The following is a 21,695-nucleotide window of genomic DNA, read 5'->3' on the forward strand; positions in this document are numbered from 1 at the left end:
TATACATCATCTCTCATATAATATCCTAGCGCACACAACACTGTGATAAACTCACCATCTTTCCCCACACCATTGTTTTGTCGATATTTACAATAGGTACATTAAAATCTGGTGACCATTGATGCACCATTAAGTAAAAGATCATATATCCTCCATTTATTTATCCATGCTATAAAAATAAAAAATAAAAAATCATAACATCCAACCAGGCACACTGCCGAAAGAAAACATTACAGTAGATAACTCAACTAGAACCGAACGACCAGGATCTAGCACAATAATTCGGCGCACGATATACCACCTGGCTAAATTACGCTTCCACCTTGTCCCAATCAATAGCCGCAACTCTAACATACACCGTCGCCTAAAGTGCTGTACTGTGCACCAAATCATGATGTTCCAACTCCCAACCAAGTCCCCAACCATCCAAAAAATAATAAAAAATTAATCAATTCACAACATATATATAAACAAATAAAAAAAAAATTAAATCGTAAAATCATTATATCGCTTCACTCTCAATTTCTCTTTCTCTTCTTCTCTCAGAAGAAGATGGTTTCAACGAGACGCAACAGTGGTGGTGGATCTTTCCCCGCCGCTAATAACAACAACAACACCGCGAAAAGACCTTCTTCATCTTCCGATGACAAACCTCCTTCTCCTTCCCCTAAGCGCCAGAAGGTTTTTTTCCCATCTTTCTCAATCTTTAACGTTTTCTTCTTCCACTCTTTCTTTCTCACTTTTCTTCGATTCGATTCTCTGATTGATTGTTTTTCTCTCAGCCTGACAATGGTGCTGCTGCTGCTACTTCCTCGGACAAACCGATATCGATATCTCCGACGGAGAATTCCAAGGATTTGCGTACTCCTGAACCTCCCGCCGATCCGGGAGAATGTGCTCCCACCGATGCTCAGATCGATGAACCGGTCACCGCTGATGATGATAAAATCGAGGCAACACCGCCGATCGCTGACGGTGAGTCTTTACCACTCACACTTTTCAATTTTCGGTTACTTTTATTATTATTATTATTATTAATAGTTTTTTATTTAAATTTTTTTTAAATGTGAAAATGAAAAAGGTTCTTTGCCGACTCTGGTAGCTGATAAACCTAGGGCTTCGTTCTCTTCATGGAGTTTATATCAAAAACAAAATCCAATCCTCGAGTCTTCAGCTCCCTGGTGTCGGCTTTTGTCACAGTCTGCACAGGTGATTTGATTCATTCATCCTGATTTATTGTATTAGTTGAAATACTTTTGAGAAGCAATCCGAAATGTTCACTTGGAAATGTATTTGATTACTGCAGCATCCAAATGTTCCCATTTCCATACCCAACTTCACTATTGGCTCCAGTAGAAATTGCAATTTTCATTTAAAGGATCATACAATAAGTGGAAATTTATGCAAAATCAAACATACACAGGTATATCTCGGGAGTAATGTAAGTTTTTCGCGGCAGTTTTTTTTCCGTGTGTGGTAGGTATGGTTATTGTTATGGTTAGGTTTTTCCAAGCACACACCTTAGCGATCGATACTCGACTATTCTGGTTTTTGTTTCATAAATGTTTCTGGCGTATACAATTCCACATGGAGATGTGTGCTTGGTTGCTTTCTTTCCTTTTTTTCCTTTCCTTCTAGTTGTTTGGGGTGAATATCTTAGATATGTATGTGCAGTATGATTACTGTTGTTTCTCGAAATGATCAGCGCGAGGGAGGTGACGTGGCTGTGCTAGAAAGTACGGGTAGCAAAGGATCTGTGCTAGTCAATGGGACACTTGTCAAGAAGAATACCTGCTGCGCGCTAAACTCGGGTGATGAGGTGGTTTTCGGCTTGCATGGAAATCATTCTTATGTATCCTTTTGTTTATTTACGAGAAATGCTAACATGCGCCCTTATGCATTTGTTACTGTACTAAAGATAGAAACTTTATATTGGAAATCGCGCATTTTATTTCTTAAAAAGTTAAAATTTGTTTTTTTACTAGACATAATTACTGTTCATGAAATCCTTAATTTGCGTGCTTTTATTAATGCTCTTCGTTCATCCCTCCTTTTTTTTTTCTTTTCTAATGGGGAGTTATCGTTCTCAAGTAATTATATATATGTCGGCATGTCTCTCTCTTTCTCCAAGGGTTTCCTTGATTTATATTAATCTAGATTTTTCAGCAAGTAAACACTGAGGTTGCAGCTAAGGGTGCAGAAGTTCAGAGTGGCGTTGGTAAATTTATGCAGCTTGAAAGGAGAAGTGGAGACCCTTCAGCCGTGGCTGGGGCTTCTATCTTGGCTTCTCTTTCTAACCTCAGACAAGATCTTAAAAGATGGAAATCTCCATCTCAGCCTGCCAGTAAGCCTCACCAGGGTGCTGATGTTTCTATTCATACTGTTCTCCCTGATGGTACAGAAATTGAGCTTGATGGTCTGGAAGGCAACTCAACTCCAAATATAGGAACGGATAAAGCTGCTGATGCTGAGGCTAGCAACAAGATCTCTCCTATGGATTACGATCCAGAGGATGCAGGCGCAGAGCCAGGCAATGTAAAGTTCTCTGGGGTGAATGATAAGCTAAGGCCTTTATTCAGGATTCTAGCTGGATCTACTACTTGTAAACTGAAATTGAGCAAAAGTATCTGTAAACAGGTAATGGAAGAAAGAAATGGGGCGGAGGATACACAAGCCGCATCGATTTCGGGTACATCTGTACGTAGTGCTGTTTTCAAAGAAGATGCTCATGCTGCAATACTGGATGGAAAAGAACTAGAAGTGTCCTTTGACAGCTTCCCATACTATTTAAGGTATAACTAGTCCATGCTCAACGACTTTCATGTTATTTCCAGCTTTGTTTTGATATTGTTTATATTTGGCGAATTTAGATGTCTTTTTGTTATTTGTATTACTGCTGTATTTTATACCTTTTTAATTTTCTTTTACATCCAAATAAATGATTTTTATGTTGTAATCTGTGTACATCGTTTATTTTTCATATCAAATAATGTGCTACAAAAATACTTTTATTACACAATGCATTCTCTAGAATGTCAATAATTGTGCAAGATGGAATAAGTTGCTTTTATGTTACAACAAGAATGGGTGCTCTGGTACAACAGTTGGAGTTGCTGCCTTCTCCTAGGAGGTCACAGTTTTGAGTTTTAAAATTAGGCTGTTACAAATGCATGCTAGGGCCACCTCTACTAGGCCCACAAGGAGTCACATCCTTCTTTGAAGGTCTTCTACATGAACCAGAAATTTATTTTAGAACTAGGTTGCCATCTAATTTGGTGTATTAATTCGAAATAACTGAGTCAAAAAATTTCTAAACATTAGAAGATGATATCAAATATTAAATAGTAATTTAGTTATGGATGTCAAGATCTATGTTGTGAATAGCGGCTGGAGCGGCCGCGATCTCGGAGCGATGCGGAAAAAATGGCTTGGCCGCTTCCGGTTGTACCGGTTCGGTGCGATATCGGGTGAAGCGGCTTGAGCGACCGCGATATCGGGTGAAGCGGCTGGAGCGGCGCAGGTCGGGTGCGGCTGAAGCGGCCGATTTCCTGATTTCGCGGGTCGGGTCCACCCAGTTGCTTTTAAAACGTTAAAACCCTAACGGTTAAAAAGCAATTTCAGTAGTTGCTCTTCTCTCATTGCACACTCTTCTCTCCTATCCATCGCACATACGACTCTTCTCTCCTATTCCCTAGCTTCCTCTCGCTCTTCCTCCATCGCCCAACCTTCATCATCTCTCTGCTTCAGCGTCTTCACCATCTCTGCATTGTGTTGCGTTTGTTTTCGGTATTTTCGGCAACGAAGAGAACACCCTGGAAAAAGCTTGAAAAAAAACGATGAAAAGGAAGAGAGAATAGGGGAGCGTACGGTTTACTGGAGAGAGAGCATCTGACTTTTTTTTCTTTATTTGTTTTTGTTTTGAGGCTTTGGATTATTAATTTGAAATAATAGTAATTAATTACATTATTAATGAGAATTAATTGGGAAGGGTGGAACGGCGCCTTCCTTAGTGCTAGGTTTTTTTTTGCATTTTCTTTTCTCATGAGTGTAATGCTGGATCCTAGTGGGCCTAGCCGTTAGGGCCCACAACCATTTTGTTTTTATTCACACCACTAATCCTTTAGGAAGTAAGTAGACAAAAGTAAATAGACATTGCTAGTATGCTTTCGGCATGTAATTTCCTATTTTTTAGTGTCCGCGTCACTGAAATAGCGCCCACGCCGCTCCCGGTATCCGCGCCTCTCCAATTTTGGGGTTGACCGCGCCGCGCCGCTTTCCGATATTAACAACATAGGTCAAGATCTCGATCTAGATCTTAAAATCTTAAGATTTTACGATTTCACTCGCCCCCAACGATCCGGATCTTAAGTAGAATCTTGTGTTGTAGCTAAGTTGTGAAAGAAATCATAAAATCATTGATTTTGTGCGATCTTGGTAGTTTCGGCCATGATCAATTGTTTTCCGGCCACCACCATTAAAACATGAGAAAGATGACAAGATTCAGAGGCACAACAATTACAGATCGGTGGAGATGAATGCATGCCTTTTGAACTGATGAAGTTTTAGATTTGGAGTTTAGAGAATTAACATCTCGCGCGGATGGTTTGGTTTAACGATTTGACTTATGATAATTCTAGTAATTAATCAAATATGCCCTTAATGTCTAACAAATGTTCCACGTGATAGTAATAAAGTATTAAAAACTCAATCATACGTGTCTAAAAAATATGAAAAAGAGTCACTTTCTCACTAACATATATCATGTAAAAATACTTCCAATATATACTATTATTTTTTTCATATAAGTATAGGATCTTACACTTTTGATGTGATATTATATTTTATGATCTTGTTACCCCGGCTCTTGATCTTACAAAAGTAATTGGGTAGGATCTTCCGATTTTCTACGATTTTATATTTTACGATTTTGTTATTCTCTCCCGATTTTATTTAAGATCTCGATCTTGACAACCTTGGTTATACCATTTGAAGTTCTAGTAAGTGGATTTTGACCATTGTAGCACTTTGATCTTAATTATTTTATATAGACTTCAAACATAGTAGTACGAAATTTAAGACCAGATGTGGCAATGGCATCAATAAAAATATAAGCCTTTTATTAGTAGGCGTAGTCAGAAACATGGATTATATGTCATAATTTTGTATACAACTAATCAATATTTCTATTCAATTCTAACCCAACCTTATTTTTCTCCCTCTTCCGTACTTCTGTTTTTCATTTTGAAGTCTATAATTACTAATTAATCACCCTCAAAAAAGCCTTAAATAAACCCATTTTATTGGGTACTACAAGTTGACTGACCACTCTCTCATCAGCTCAAAAACCTTGCCTCCTTTTGGATTTAGCCAATATATTATTTACTAGATACGGACATAAGACTTGTCTCATTTTTGGAGTACATATGGTGTGATCAGCGAGGATGCCAGGATTCCCAGCTAAATAAACCACCAATGTGTAATGTTGCTAATCTCTCCTCAAGTAGTTGGAAAAATAAAAGTTAATTGAAGAAGAAACAGCAAGCATATGGAGAGGAAGATTTATCTACAACTATAAAGAGAATACCAAATGTCTTATTTTGTGAATTGAAAGGGAATACCTAATGTCTTATTTTGTGAATTGAAAGAGACTACCAAATGTCTTATTTTGTGAATTGAAAGAGAATACCAAATGTCTTATAGAAGCAGCTTCTTAATTAGTAGTATATAATAGATACTAGATTCTCTTGTATTCTATATCTATATATATTGCAATGTTATGTAAAAGAGCCTAAAAGCATGTAAACTCTGGTATCCTTTTTTCTCTCTTCTACTAAAAGCATGTAAACTCTGGTATCCTTTTTTCTCTCTTCTATTAAAAAAAATATAGTTATGCCAAACATAGCACTTTTATTATTGGCGATCCAAAATCAATTTGTTAGCTTTGTCTTAGCATATCCAAATGTAGTTGCAGCCTCTGCAACTGAAATTGTGTTTGCATCACGGGATGCAATCTGCAATTTAAAATCTTGATTTTAAAAATATTTATTAAATTAAAATTTCTGAGATACTTTACAGCAAGTTTAATACTATTCTTTATTTGTATGATTTAATTGAGTCCGTGCATCTTGCTTGATGTTGTTCTTTTTTAACTTCGTTGCTGATTATCTTTTTGTAGTGAAAATACAAAAAATGTCCTGATTGCAGCTTGTTTTATACACCTGAAGCATAAAGAGCATGCAAAATATACCACAGATCTCACCACCGTAAATCCCCGTATTCTACTTTCAGGACCTGCAGGTTTGTAGTTATTTGCACTACTGCTCTCTCTCTTGGTCAATACAAGTAAATTCAATTTGGTTTTTGCCTACTTTAGCATCAACTTATTTCTCCCCTCAATTCTATAATTTGATTTTGCAGGGTCAGAAATATATCAGGAGATGCTTGTAAAAGCACTTGCAAAATACTTCGGTGCTAAATTGCTCATATTCGATAGCCAGTTGCTTTTGGGTGTAAGATTAAGTTTCCTTGGTCTGATATTTGAATTAGTCCTTGTGTACCTTTTCTTCAATGTTTCTTTTAAGTTTTCTTTTTACTAATACTTCTGATAATGAATTTTTTATTTGTTGTGTTAATAGGGTTTATCTTCTAAGGAAGCTGAGCTTCTCAAAGATGGATTTACTGCCGATAAATCTTGCAGCTGCGCCAAAGAAAGTCCTACAGCCACAGACACAGCTAAGAGCATGGATCCACCAGCTAGTGAAACAGATACACCTAGCTCTTCAAATGCACCTACTCCACATGGACTTGAATCTCAAGCTAAGTTGGAAGCTGATAATGTACCATCTACATCTGGAACAGCTAAAAATTGTTTGTTTAAACTAGGTATGTGCTCTTCTGTTTTTATTGCATCTTACGAAGCATTAGTTTTATCACAAAGTATTATATTTATCATATAATAATAATAATCCTGCAGGCGACCGGGTTAAGTATAGTTCATCTTCTGGGTGTTTGTATCAGACATCTTCTTCAAGGTACAAGTTTGTACTAAATTGCTCTGAATCGGTTTCTGTTTTTCATCAACATGCATTGCTGTCTACATCTTTCTGCAAATTATCAGATGGTATAGGCCCAGTTTGGACTCTCTTTTGTTTAATGAGTGCTTTTCAAGTAAGATAAATATTTGATTCTTAATTTACCTAAACGCCTTTATAAGTTTATTGGTGCTTATGGAGAAGATAAATGGGAAAACTTTTAAAAACTGAAGTGAAGAAGTTAATATCCAAACTATTATTTAGATGTCTTTGTTAGTACTAATGTTGTCAGACATGTAATTTGGACTACGATTGTGAGGAGGATGAAAGATTATAACTTGGAGGATTGTATGTACCACGTATCGTAAGATCCTACCAAACAGCAAAATTATACTATTATATATATATATATATATATATATATATATATATATATATATATAGATAGAAAAAACATAATTTATAGTTGCATCTTACATTTTTATTTGTTAAATGATTTGGATTGGCCCTGTTGAGACATAGCAAACCAAGACAAGAGAGGGGTCAAAGTGTTCGGGCCATAGAGCCCATTTCTGTATTCCTCAGAAACAAATTAATCAACAGAAAAATAAATAAAAATAAGTCGGGCCAGGCCCAGGATCTTCTCCTCTTCAGCAGGAAAACCTAGATTCACATTGTATTGTGCCACACCAGAGAGAGGGTGAGGCGAGACAGGGCTCTGTAGATAACTGTAGATAGATCTCAGGTCTCATAACAGTGACCAGAGAAGCACTTTGCACACAGCTTTGCACAAATATCAGCTAGCATAGAGGGGGAGGGAAGGGGCGCACTAGCACAATAAAAGGGGTTACAAAAACCGGATACAGAAAATGTCTATGCTAAGCTAGTAGCGATGCGGAGATCCTACAATTTTGCAATGTAGTTCGACAATTCCATTTTGAATCAGCTCCCTTCAAGCACCAAAAACTTTAGAGTCGTACAGCCCTGCACTGCATCCCAGCATGCGATTCTGACAACACTGGTTATTGCAAGATCATTTAATTTGTTTTATATTTTTTTATTAGTGCTTATTGAAAAGTTATCCAAAGTAGCTCCTAGTAGTGTATACTAAACTGAAGAATCCTAGCACGTTTCCCTCTCCCCGTATTGTTTTCTGTTTAGTTCCTTCACACTACTCTCTTTTGTAAATCCCATTATTCTCAAACATTTCCCACTCATACCAAACAAATACATTTGTTATTATTTTCGGTTATAATTTTGCTTAGCAATTACATGTACAGGGGTCCATCTAATGGAAGTCGAGGGAAAGTTGTTTTAATTTTCGATGATAATCCCTTGTCAAAAATTGGTGTAAGATTTGATAAGCCTATACCTGATGGAGTTGATCTTGGAGGTGCCTGTGAGGGAGGTCAAGGATTTTTCTGCAACGGTAATGCCCTACCTTTCTAATAAACTACAAATATAACCTTGTTACTATATATTCTCGGAGCATTATCTTGGTCCTAGATCTTGAAGTTGTCCTTCTCTCTTTTCAGTCACTGATCTTCGATTGGAAAACAGTGGCATTGACGAACTCGACAAATTACTTATTAATACGTTGTTTGAGGTTGCCTTTTACTCTGATCTAGTAAATACGTCTTTTAACAACATTAACATTGTTCTGTGCGTTAATCTTGCAATAAGAGTTTATTTATCTCTGTTTCAGGTGGTAACTAGTGAGAGTAGAAATTCACCTTTCATTTTGTTCATGAAAGAAGCAGAAAAGTCTATAGTAGGAAATGGGGATCCGTACTCATTTAAAAGTAAGCTTGAAAAGCTTCCTGACAATGTGGTGGTAATAGGTTCACATACTCACACCGACAGTCGAAAGGAGAAGGTAATCATTATGTTTAAAGGGTAACTATTTTGTAATGCTAAAATGCCGTTTGCATTGAGGCATTAGAAGCATAAATACACACACACACACAAACTCGCAGTTGCACAAAAAGACTTTAAACCCATGGCTTGATAATCTGAACCATGTTTTATATATCCATATAGCATTTCAAAATATTTAGATATATGATGCATATGTATGGGTACAGTACCTGGTGCGGGTACTGATACTGGTACAAGATACGGCATTTAAAAAAAAAAAGGTAGGGGTATGTTAATAATAAGAGAAATGCTAACAACACTCTCTTTTCAACACTCTCTCAAATATTCACTTTCTTATTGGTTGAAACATGTGTGGGTCCTCACTTTGAGAATATGTCCCACATAAAGTGGTAGGACCCACACATGTTTCAAACAATAAGAAAGTGGGTGTTCGAGAGAATGTTGAAAAGAGAGTATTCTTAGCATTTCTTTAATAATAAATAAATTTTTTCTATAAAATGTATTAGTACAAAATTAAATTTTTAAGTTCACAACAAAACATCACTATACAAGTTTTAAAAAAATAAAAAATAATGTTGAGATACAATAATGAAGAAATAAAAATGCATAAATATACTATATTGATTTTTGAGAAAAGTACAAATTTCACTTGAAACCACATAATGAATGTGTATAAGCAACTGTGTGTGAGGCTAATGCATAACAATTTTCCCTTGCAGTCACATCCTGGGGGTTTGCTTTTTACAAAGTTTGGCAGCAATCAAACTGCTCTTCTTGACTTGGCTTTCCCGGTACAAACTATATCTCCTTAATTATTTCAGTCTTATATTGGGATGAATGAGACATGAATTACCTACATATGATTATCTTTTGTTTGTGCTGTTACATGCAACCCAGCTTAAGTTCTTTCTGACTTTCTCAGCTATAATTACATCACATCTCATTTTTTTCCAGGATAGTTTTGGAAGATTACATGACAGGGGGAAAGAAGTCCCAAAACCAAACAAAACTTTGACTAAGCTATTTCCAAATAAAGTAACAATTCACATGCCACAGGTTTGTACAGTGAATTGCATTTCATTAGTTTTCCTCTCTTTTTTCTTTTGAAAAAAGGCTGCACATCCAAAACTAAGTGAAAACCACTAGACCAAACTGATTATTCCACAAGTTTAAGCTGTTGGGTTAAACTTGGGCTCGAAGCATTGATAATGCACTGAGTCCATAGTTAGTGTTGAAATCTATCTTTGATTCTATAAATGAGGGGGGCCACACTGCAAGGATTCAACTCACCAATCATGAGCTCTAATAAAAACTTATTTTACGTCAATGGTAGTCATATTATCTTCCCCTTTATAGGATGAGGCGCTTCTAGCATCATGGAAACAACAACTTGATCGAGATGTGGAGACTCTTAAAATCAAAGGAAATTTGCACCATTTGCGCACTGTAAGTAACTTTGTGCAATTTTCAATTTGATTCAAACATGTATATTTTTTGGCTTATACTTCATATTAGGTGTCCACATATGGCACTTTTCTTAAGAGCCATTTTCATTATTGGAACTAGGCATTCCAGTAATGTATATATTCTTTGAACATTTCTGAAATATCCAATACATTTCATTTTTGATGTTGCTTCCAAGTAATATCTATACAATAGAACACAAATTATTTTTCCAGTAATGGAAGTTGAAATATATTTCCTGATCTTAAATTTGGCATTCTTTTCCTTTCAATCAATGCTAGATAACGGCCATGTAAAATGTAGTATGCCATGTATTCTAATTGTTTTCCTTGTTACATATAGTTATAGCTATCAAAACGGGCTACGGGGCTCGTGACGGGCTCGGGCTTTATGCAGGCCGGGCCAAAAAGCTCGGTTTATAAGGCTACAAAGTGGTTGTCCAGGCCTGGCCCTTTGTGGGCTATGTTTATTTTGGCCCGGCCCGGCCCGATTTACATTTAATATTTATAAAAGCCCGGATAATAAATTTGTCCTAATTTTCTTGCCCAAGCCTTTCATTTTTTATGCTTTTTGGTCTGGCCCATTTTGAGAGCTCTACTTATTGTTGGGTTCGGGTATGACTATGACAAAGAATACCAAAGGAAAAATAAGAAAAATAGTAGTATGAATAGTTGCAGGAATGATGTATGACTCAAGTCTGGGTGTAGTACTCATGGTGGCAATATAGTACACGATTAGTTCCTTGTCTGTTTTAGAAATTTTTGGAGTTTTTCATGTGCTGTGCTGTGCCTGTCATGATGTGATGTAAGCTGTTAATATTAGAAACAGGATGCACCTAAAAAAAAAGAAGCTAGACAAACTTTAATTTGATATCTATTTTAGTTGGAGTCATCAAGGATGTCAGACTCATGAGTGTATACTAACTCGTTCGTAAGAGTAAGAAAATTTGAAGTTGACTAAAAAAACCCTGAAAATGATACGATCATAATAGAACACCAATTAACATAAAAGTTAAAGTTTCAAACTCTATAATAAACTTGTTATCAAGAAGAACCATAATAAAGCAAGCAAAGTAGCAAAGCATGTAGTTAAGTTCTTAGTTCCTTATTACTACATACAGCAAACATCATATAACATATATGCTAATGGCTTCAAACATCCCAAGCGCCTATGAAATCTTGTCTATCATCATCATCATCATCATCATCATCAAACTCTGCCCTGGGTGAAACACATTTTTCATCATTGAGCAGATTTGGATTGCTTGAACTTCCACCTAATTCAACATTGGCACCATTAGTATGTAACATCAGCTACCCCAATATAGCATTGGTAGCAAAAATACTAACCTGCTCAACATTGCCCTTAGTTTGCACACCATAGGCTTGTGATTCTATACGAGTCTACCTGCGATTTAACTTATTCTGGCCCTCTAGACTCGTAAACTCTTGATTCTATGAGTGCACTCGCGGGTCTGACAATCATGAGAGTTATTAATAGCCTTTTGTCGGTTATCATTCTGTTTTGGTATCTTTTTGTTTCCTTATTTCATTTTGTTCTAACTTCAATGGTTCCACATTCCATATTTGACCATGTTTAGTTTGTAGTTTAACTGTTTCATGGTTTATTAGTTATAATCGCAGTCACAGTCCTCTTAATCACAATTTAACAATGTTTTTTGTAGGTTTTAAGCCGTAGTGGGATGGAATCTGAAGAACTTGAGGCCTTGTCTGTCAAGGATCTGACACTTACAAATGAAAGTACGTTTTACCATAGTATCTGCGGATTTGCTGCTGAAATCTCTGCTATATCATTTTTACTATCTTGCAGATTCAGAGAAGATTGTTGGTTGGGCTTTAAGCCATCATCTGATGCAGAATTCTGATGTTGAAGCTGATGCAAAGCTTGTGTTGTCTTGTGAGAGGTAATTATTAGCTTGTGCTTCCGTCTGCTTGTTATTTGAAATATTATGCTACCTTTACAAATTTGTTAATAATTTATCAATCTTTTGATAAAAAATATTTATTTTACCAGTATCCAGTATGGAATTGGGATCTTACAGGCTATCCAGAACGAGTCGAAGAGCCTAAAGAAGTCTCTTAAGGTGATTGTTGTGAACTTTTTCTGCTTTGATTGTTGGAAATAGTGTCTTTTGGTAGTAATTTACCACTCAGTATTATTGGTTGCGGATGTAAGACCATGGCAGTAAGACAAAAATCCACCGCGGTGCTCCCATCCTTCACAACTTAGCCATGGCAGTGGTAAAAAAAAATCTGGCACTGCAATTTGTCATGGCCAATATTTAACAACACTGTTATTGTCTAACTGGTTTGAAGGAATTCTACTGGAAAAGTTTAATCAGTTTTTATTTTTTTATTTTTTTTTTACAAAAACTGCATTTTGAATCATCTTGCTTGTGTTTTTATGAAATCAGGACGTTGTAACAGAAAACGAATTTGAAAAGAGGCTTTTGGGTGATGTTATTCCACCTAGTGACATTGGTGTTACTTTTGATGATATTGGAGCTCTTGAAAATGTTAAGGATACATTGAAGGAATTGGTGATGCTTCCTTTACAGAGGCCTGAGCTTTTTTGCAAGGGGCAGTTAACCAAGGTTTTCTTTTACTGATTGACATACATTCTATTTGTTTTACTACTATGTGGTATGTGTCATTAAACAGTTGAGTTAGACATCGTTATTAATGTTCTGTCCCCTTCCTTCTCTCTAACTATTCTATTGAGTTTGTGATGCTTTTGAGGGAATTTAATCTTTCTGATTCCAAGTGGGGGATGGAAAAGAAAGACGATAAATCTGACCTATATCTTGTAAATTGCGATGTCTTTTTATTCGTAATCTTTGTGGCTATGTTTGATTTGCTAAAAATTGAAGGACTTAACAACACAATTACTTAATCTATGTTTGGTTCATGAACAACATCCAATAGTGAAATATGGATATACTCCTAAATTTCCTTCAGTCTCAGATGACCCACTTCTCCAAGTCCTATTTTCACCTTCATCCTTTGCTTGTCCCTATTTCCCTCAAAATTGGTTGTGTTATGTATTGATTACTAAAGTGTAAACAATGAGAAGTTTTTATCATGTGTTGGTCTACTTGTCCAGTCTTACAGAGTCCATCAATATGTTATAACATCTCTCTTCAAGTTACATAGCCCGTGTTGCTTAATGTTCGACCTGAAAAACTAAAAGCATTTGCACTATGCAATTGGTTTTGAAAGCTGGTTTTTGTAGAAGAAAATTTCATCCAAATTTTTTCAATAAATCTATTCCATTATGGGGGCAACCTAGTTCTACAAAAGCTTATGCCATGTGGGTCCAGGGAGGATTGAAATTCATTACCGATCTATAGGCTGTAAAACAGAACATTCTTGACTGTTGCTTCAATGCTACCCTTTATTTTGATTCATCGGTCATAAACTGCTCTTCAAAATGAACATCCAAATAGAGTACATTTTGATTTAATTTTAATTTAATTATTGTGCAGCCATGCAAGGGCATTCTATTATTTGGTCCCCCGGGAACAGGTAAGACAATGCTTGCCAAGGCAGTTGCTACCGACGCCGGTGCAAACTTCATCAATATTTCCATGTCAAGCATCACATCTAAGGTTAGATTTGCTTCACTGTGTTTATTATACTCTTTTTTATATTCATCGTAACTAGCAATCTCCATATTTTCCTTCAGTGGTTTGGTGAGGGTGAAAAATACGTCAAAGCCGTTTTCTCCCTGGCAAGTAAAATTGCGCCCAGTGTGATATTTGTTGATGAAGTAAGGTTTTTTATAAAATGCTGCTGGTTTGTATTAATTCATCCCTTAAAAAATAGATTACTGAGATAACTAGTATGGTTTCTTGTATAGGTTGATAGCATGTTGGGCCGGAGGGAAAATCCAGGGGAGCACGAGGCCATGCGAAAGATGAAAAATGAATTCATGGTGAACTGGGATGGTTTACGTACAAAGGATACTGAAAGAGTTCTTGTGCTCGCAGCCACCAATAGACCTTATGACCTTGACGAGGCTGTCATACGAAGGCTGCCTCGGAGGTGAGTTCATTCACGCTTTAGTTTGATCCTTTTTCGTTTATTTTTTTGGGAGATATTGAAGTTCTCTCGGTCTTCGAACTTCTCCAGATTAATGGTAAATTTACCAGATGCTCCAAATAGAGCAAAAATATTAAAAGTTATACTTGCAAAAGAAGATCTGTCGGCTGATGTTGATCTGGGTGCAATTGCAACTATGACCGATGGATATTCTGGAAGTGATCTCAAGGTTGGGTGTTCTTTTTCCTTTTACTCTACTATTTAAGAATTGGGTTATCGGTGCCTTAATGCTTACTCTTCTATTGCAGAACTTATGTGTAACTGCTGCACACCGTCCTATTAAAGAAATATTAGAAAAGGAAAAAAAGGTATGGTTCTTTAGAATGGTGGTGCATTAGCATCATGCTAGGTACCCTGAGTATGTCATTGTTCTTAACTGTAAATTAACAGTTAGAGTGCTCTGTTTAAATAAGTAAATCTGAAATCATGTTTGCATGAATTACTCATTGTGCTGTAACATGTTTGATGCATGACAGGATCTTGCTGCTGCTCTAGCAGAAGGTAGACCTGCACCTGCATTACGTGGAAGTGATGATATCCGATCTTTAAATATGGAAGATTTTAAACATGCTCACCAACAGGTACACGTGAAAGGAACCATTTTTACAATCTCCCTCCAGCCTTTTAGAACCCCAAAACAAAATTAACCTTAAATGTCTATATTGAATCAGGTATGTGCAAGTGTTTCTTCTGAATCCGTTAATATGACGGAGCTTTTACAATGGAACGAACTCTATGGAGAAGGTGGTTCAAGAGTTAAGAAAGCACTAAGCTATTTCATGTGAGTTTATCCTCTGTACAAAATGTTCCCTCATCATTGGCTCCTGCAAAAGCAGGCATGCGTATTTGTAGTTTTGCTCGACTGTTGAGACTTGCAGGGCTTGCGGCTGAGCCATTTCGGTTGTAAAATGAAATATAGGTTTTCTAAGTTTTTTTTACCTGTGGGATGGTGGGTTTTGAAAGGAGTAGTGGAGCTTTAGTTAAATTTGGCAAGGCTTTACTTATTTTTATTTTTGTTCCTCATCCCCTGGCTTCTAATGCCAGATGACGTGCTGAATGTTTTTAAGTTATAAGTGTCACTAGAAAAGGAATAGTCATATATGACCCTGTGAAAATATTTATTGTTCATTCCTAATGGAATTTGTTGAAACAATAAGCATTTAGTTCATGACTGTTTGTCCGTTTCTTTCTTTTATATATATATATATATATATATATATATATATATATATATATATATATATATATATATATATATATATATATATATATATATATATATATATATATATACTAAAATTATTTATTATTATTATTTTTTAACATATTTGAGAATTTTAAAGAAATCTTTGAGAATTTCTTAACTCCCCTATGTACCTGAAAAGCTTCCTATGTAATTTTAAAAATATTCAATTTTCGGTCTTGACACACTTTTAGTTAAATATTAAATTGTTTTAGAGACGCATCTCCGGATACACTTTTAGTTGTTATATTTTAGATTGTTTTGGAGATGTATTTTTGGATGAACTTTTATTTGTTAAGCTTTAGATTGTTTTGGAGTACATCTCCGTAAAACATTCGGAGATGTATATCTGAATCTAGTGCAGACAATAAATTCCAAGTATTTTTAAATGATTCTCAAATCATAGTCATAAGGTATATTATGATTTGACTATATTAAGGTATTGTTTGATTCAACTTTTTTACTTCTCTTCCCCTTATAAGAGATGGAGGGCTAAACATATTTTTTTATAAAATTCTTATAAAAAAGGTAGTTTTTTTGAAAGACAAAATTGAATAAAAGGAGCTTATAAAAAAGACATTGAAATCAATTTTTTTTTTTTAAGCTTAAAACATGTGGCCGCTGTTCGAATTCCAATAAAAACATTTTTCTTTAAAAAAATGGTACTAATGAAGTAGATGACAATTTTTCAATTTTTTTTTTGGTTTATAACATTTAGAGTTATGTTTTATTTATTCTTTTTTTCATTTTATGTTTACATCATTTTTGTAGATACTAGTATTGTCTAACTTTTTACTCGTTTTGTATATTATACTCTGACCTAAATTATAAGAGAAATTCACTTTTTAGATTCATTGAATAATTAATGTTGGTCAATATATAGACCAAATACATTAATTATTCAATGAATCAAAAAAATGATTTTCTCTTATAATTTGGGACAGAGGGAGGTGTTGGAGGATCAAGTCTGAAAAGTGTAGGAACGCACAAATCATTAGTTAATAACGACGATGCAATAATTTAATTAAACACAAGCACTACAAGATCAAGCAATGTTATTGTAAAATATGTGATACTGTCAGTCACTTGCTTCGTCTTTCACATACATCCTTTAGATAACTTAACCAAACAAGCGGCCTCTCAGTTGTACTCATGGATTTTCTCATTCGTTAAAGTACCACAAGTAGATGACATCCACATAAGTGGCACTCTTGTCAACAAAAAATGATACTGATAGTGCTAACTAAATACAAAATGTATGCTCTCATAGCATACACTTTATACTGCCATACCTGCTCGTTATCACCAACAACTTGCTGTGTTCTTAGTATCTCATTTGTAAACACCTTCTTCAAGAAGTTAAACCTAGCATGAGCCCTTCAAGTGAAATCTAATTTCTCCATAAGTCTTTGGGTTAACTTCTAAATAGTCCACCATCAACTCCAGTGCCTCGTCTTTGGTAATCTTCCTATGATCTAAAAGTTTCCCCTAACTGGAAGATGCAGCAGACACAACACATCGTCCAATGTGATAGACATCTCACCATGTGGTAGAATGATGACATCTCCGTGTGCGATCTCTCTACAAACGCATTAAACAACCATGAATAGCTGTAACATAACCGGTCTTCCACAAGTCTCGCAACCCAAATAGTTGCAAAACTTCCTGAAACTACAACTCATTAGGCGAAATCAGGCCAATAATCTTCCATCCATGGTTGATGAATTTTAGCGGACCACGTTTCTGCATACATAGTTTAATAAGAATGATTCCAACAAACATAATTTAATATTACAACAAACATAACTTCAAATGAGTAATTCAAACTAAAGTTTACCTCTCTGTCTCAGATATGTCTGGCAGTATGGTCTGGATAAAGAAGCAGTAGTGATAAGTTTGACAAACCTCCTTCAAAACCTTGAGGTGCCGAGGTGCCCACTAGGTTTGGGATGACTCAGGTGCCGCCGCTGTCTTATGGGCATGGGATGCCTCAGGCGCCTTTAGTGTCTAAGATATCTCGGGTGACTCGCATACCTCTACAACCTCGGGTGCTTGAATATGTGAACTCAGTCATCAACGTAAAATGGAGATAGAGATGTATGAGGAAGGGCTCTCACCTGTTACGGGAAGAGGAAGAAGAAGGCAAAGTAACATGGGCCCCAGAACCTAACGCCTCCTCATCAACCGAGCTAGAGGTAACAGGAACCTGCAATAGTTGTCTCTTTTTTCTTCGAACAGATACATGCTGTGCAATCCTGCAGTGTCTCACTGTCCTTAAACAAATATTTGTCGTCCATCTAGTGAGTATCAACGCTTAAAAAACTACCATTAGTGATCCGCATGAAACCTAATACTTAGAAGAATCTAACTTAAACGTACTTCTTCCTCTACCTCCAAACGTCATCTTTCACTTATGAATCTATTTCTCCACTAAACCAAACTCAAAAATATCACTTCTTCCATAAACAATACTCAAAAACATCAAATCTTTCATTAACAAATTTCAAAACTCCATCATCACATCTCCAACTTGAATGAGACAAGGAAAATACGGATTCAAATTAGCAATGTTAATTGTTATTGTTCTTGTGTTCTTTTTGTTGTTGTTGTTATTATTATTATTATTATTATTATTATTATTATTGTTGTTGTTGTTGTTCTTGATGATGTTGATGTTATTGTCGTTGTTGTTGGTGGTGGTGTTCTTGTTGTTAAATAAAAAACATACAACAACAGTTATTTAATACAACCGTGATTGCATGTAACATGCTATCCAATTTACTGTTATTTATAGGTATGATAATCCTGGATATCTTCAAGAATCGTGTTCGTTCACTTTCCGAACAAAGTATTTCGACCCTATTCTTGTCTGGGTTCACGAAATCTTTGCGGGGATAATTCTCGAAGAACAATCTGTTTCTGACAATGGAGAACAGATCAGAATGTAGAGGAAGTATGTTTTTCGTATTCGAAACCGAGGCCAAATGACTCCTTATATAGGAGATCAACAATAGAAACCGAAATGACACACCTGTTTGGTAAAAACAGTTATGTTGGTTGGGAAACGACGCACCTGTTCGGTAAAACAGTTATGTCGGTTGGGAAAGGGTACAACTATTCAAACGAAAATTTCGTTCGGGGCGCTGCCCCTAGAGCTGTCAATATGGGCTATCCGGCCCATATGGGCTTCGGGCTTTTTAGGGCCGGGCCCAAAAAACCCATTTTTAAATGGGCTCTAATTTTACTACTCAGGCCCGGCCCTGTCTGGGCTGCGGGCTCCCCGACCCTAAATGGGCTTCGGCCCTAAACGGACCCATTTCTATAAGAAATTAAAATTTTCTCCTTATTTTTGTAAGTAACCATATAATTGCATGCAAGAATACATTATATATATATATATATATATATATATATATATATATATATATATATATATTAAATTTTATATCTAAAATTATAATTTCTAAATAATCCATATAAGTTAATAATTAAAATGTAAAACAACACATTAATTTAATTTAAACTATTCAAAATACATCACAAATTATATAATGTAGCACAAATAATTAAATAATTCGTTCCAACAAATTTTAAGTTATAAATATTCATGACAATTATAATTTTATGATAATTATAACAAGAAAATGTTATAAATTTTTATAATAATTATAATTAGGAAAGGATAAATTTTAATTATATTAAAATATTTAATTTTTTCGGGCCGGTGGACTACCCATGGCCCATACGGGTCGACCCATATTTTTTAGGGCTTTTTAGTGCCGGGATAAAAAAGGCCCGGATGTAAATGGGCTCGAAAAATGAGGCCCAGGCCCTAAAATTTTTCGGGCCAAATGAGCCTGCCCATGGGCTTCGGCCCATTTTGACAGCTCTAGCTGCCCCGCACCCCGCCCGCTGACCTGGCAGCGGGACCCCAGCCAGGGACGCTGCCCCGCACCCCGCCAGGGGCTCCGCCCCTTGGACCCCGACGGGGCGCTGCCCCGCACCCCGCCAGGGGCTCCGCCCCTTGGACCCCGACGGGGCGCTGCCCCGCACCCCGCCAGGGGCTTCGCCCCTTGGAACCCCGTTTCTATTATTCGTATTCAATTGCACGTTTGGCTCTACGAGCGTGCACTCCGCACTACCCTAACTCGTTTCAAGCTTAACGCATAATTGCATCGGCCTACAGTAAATCACATTATTACCAAAATACATTGATGATACTAAAATCACCAACATTTACTACCATGAACAATAGACTGTGATGGTAAATAATCTACTTACAACCACACCCTATATAACAACGATTGTTCAACCGTTATTATAGATCTTTCGTAACGGTTGTTATGTGTATTTTTCATAGTAGTGACATTCTTTTAATAATATCTTATATATAGGCAGAAGGACTTATTCTTTTCAAGTCTACCTTATGACTTTAGGGCATTTCTTCACAACAATTATTAGTTTAATATTTTTCAGTTTTTCCTAAATCAACATTAATAATGAAAAAATGGTTGGATTCCTTATCTAAAAACTTGTAACTAAAATGATTTCTGAAATTTTCCCAATTCTTAGTTTTTGGACTGTATGTTAGTTCGAAGCTTTGGTAATGAAATTTTTATTCAATTTTTATACGCTACTACTTTGTCATTCTATAGTTGAATGCTATCAATCAAACATGCCTCCAACTCATCAGACAAAGGTAGGTCTGATGAACCCTCTCTAAGACATTCATCAATAACACCAATTTGACAACATGAATATCCAATAGATGGATTTTTCATAAATTTTGATAAAATAAATTATAGTTTCTCGTCTCCCACATCAAAATTAAACTTTCCTTTCATCACATCTTTTATAGCCCCAACAATGGGTTAAAAAGAGATAATGAGAAAGTAACCAATGCAGGGATAAATTGGCAACATAAAATTAAGCATACAATCAAAGTGTTGATGGAATAAAGTTCATCTTTTAATTATAAAGGATTACATTTAAGTTGTCTAACTATTGTTTTTTTTCTAGGTGCTTGGAGGGTCTTGGTAAGATTTCCCTTTTTTATATTCTTCTTTTCTTTTAATATGGTGTCTTCAAATAAAATAGCACTTTGATTATTACTTATAAACTAGCTAAAATTTGTATTTATATTAATGCAATAAAATCTGCCCAACTACTGTACAAGAATACTTACACACAAATGAATCAGAATTAGAATGAGAATGAAAAGATGAAGTATATATGACATTACTGCATCATAATTGTGAATTCATGAAAGCTAAGTACACCATCCCCATTCAAATCAAAATGTTGAATCATAAGTTTACATTCATGAACAGATTTAGACTCACCCATCTTGTTAAACATCCTCTTCAAACTCTTTGGTGTTATAAACCCACACTTGTCACTATCATTATACATCTCAAATGCTTCTTTCAAATCCCTCAACTTTTGCTCCTCTCCACCTTCCTCCATCAAAGCAATTAAATCCTCCAAACTCAAATAACCATCACCATCTGAATCCACAGCTTCAATAGCCATTTCAGCTTCTTTCAACAAAAGATCTTCTCCCAATAGTATCAGCTTCTGTCGTAGCTCTGCTGGTGAAACCTTTCCATCACCATCTTCATCAAAATATTTTATAACATGCTCGAATCCAGCGTTCTTCGTCATACACGTAATTGCAATAATGAATATCTCTAACAAAGCTCTCGTGAAAAGGGTTGATGTTAATAAAATGTGAATGTAAGTTGTTATATATAGAAATATTTTGATGATGTCGGTTTAGTGTATGGTGGCGTGTTGCGATTGTGTTGAAGAAAGAAGTTACTAGATCAATAAGAAGTTGCTGGGAATGTTCCAAAATGGTATTTTAATTAAATGAGATATTTATTGTTTTGGACATAATCATATGATGAGGTTGAGAAATTGATAAGTGTAAACGTGCCGACGAAAAATGGAATCTTT

The 21,695-nt window shown here is 35.8% G+C and overlaps 2 protein-coding genes across 4 annotated transcripts; one reads left to right on the top strand and one right to left on the bottom strand.

Moving 5' to 3' along the window:
* The first annotated feature begins 476 nt into the window (after window positions 1-476).
* Window positions 477-15,662, top strand: LOC131662067 (uncharacterized). Of its 3 annotated transcripts, XM_058931751.1 has the most exons (28): window positions 477-681; window positions 783-975; window positions 1,082-1,209; window positions 1,307-1,423; window positions 1,706-1,852; window positions 2,158-2,535; window positions 2,638-2,792; window positions 6,176-6,297; window positions 6,418-6,509; window positions 6,636-6,882; window positions 6,974-7,031; window positions 8,312-8,460; window positions 8,567-8,637; window positions 8,737-8,907; window positions 9,629-9,700; window positions 9,864-9,965; window positions 10,266-10,355; window positions 12,058-12,133; window positions 12,204-12,297; window positions 12,408-12,477; window positions 12,808-12,987; window positions 13,879-14,001; window positions 14,079-14,162; window positions 14,253-14,437; window positions 14,525-14,663; window positions 14,743-14,802; window positions 14,971-15,075; window positions 15,166-15,662. In XM_058931751.1, the coding sequence occupies exons 1-28, from the start codon at window positions 553-555 to the stop codon at window positions 15,277-15,279; spliced, it is 3,651 nt and encodes a 1,216-aa protein (XP_058787734.1). In that variant the 5' UTR covers window positions 477-552; the 3' UTR covers window positions 15,280-15,662. The 3 variants fall into 3 exon arrangements, with proteins under 3 accessions (XP_058787734.1, XP_058787733.1, XP_058787735.1); XM_058931750.1 differs by having other exon boundaries at window positions 2,158-2,792; XM_058931752.1 differs by lacking the exons at window positions 477-681; window positions 783-975; window positions 1,082-1,209 and having other exon boundaries at window positions 1,675-1,852; window positions 2,158-2,792.
* Window positions 15,663-20,939: 5,277 nt separating this feature from the next.
* Window positions 20,940-21,468, bottom strand: LOC131656222 (calcium-binding protein CML38-like). Its single transcript, XM_058925980.1, has one exon. The coding sequence runs from the start codon at window positions 21,399-21,401 to the stop codon at window positions 20,976-20,978; it is 426 nt and encodes a 141-aa protein (XP_058781963.1). The 5' UTR covers window positions 21,402-21,468; the 3' UTR covers window positions 20,940-20,975.
* Between the last annotated feature and the right edge of the window lie 227 nt (window positions 21,469-21,695).

The sequence above is a fragment of the Vicia villosa genome, linkage group LG3 (assembly GCF_029867415.1).
Source record: "Vicia villosa cultivar HV-30 ecotype Madison, WI linkage group LG3, Vvil1.0, whole genome shotgun sequence".
NCBI lineage: Eukaryota > Viridiplantae > Streptophyta > Magnoliopsida > Fabales > Fabaceae > Vicia > Vicia villosa.

Coding starts and splice junctions, on each gene's coding strand:
- LOC131662067 (XM_058931750.1), top strand. CDS start 553: ATGGTTTCAACGAGACGCAACAGTGGTGGTGGATCTTTCCCCGCCGCT. Junction 9,966..10,265: donor TAACAATTCACATGCCACAG/GTTTGTACAGTG, acceptor TCCCCTTTATAG/GATGAGGCGCTTCTAGCATC. Junction 12,478..12,807: donor GCCTAAAGAAGTCTCTTAAG/GTGATTGTTGTG, acceptor TTATGAAATCAG/GACGTTGTAACAGAAAACGA.
- LOC131656222 (XM_058925980.1), bottom strand. CDS start 21,401: ATGACGAAGAACGCTGGATTCGAGCATGTTATAAAATATTTTGATGAA.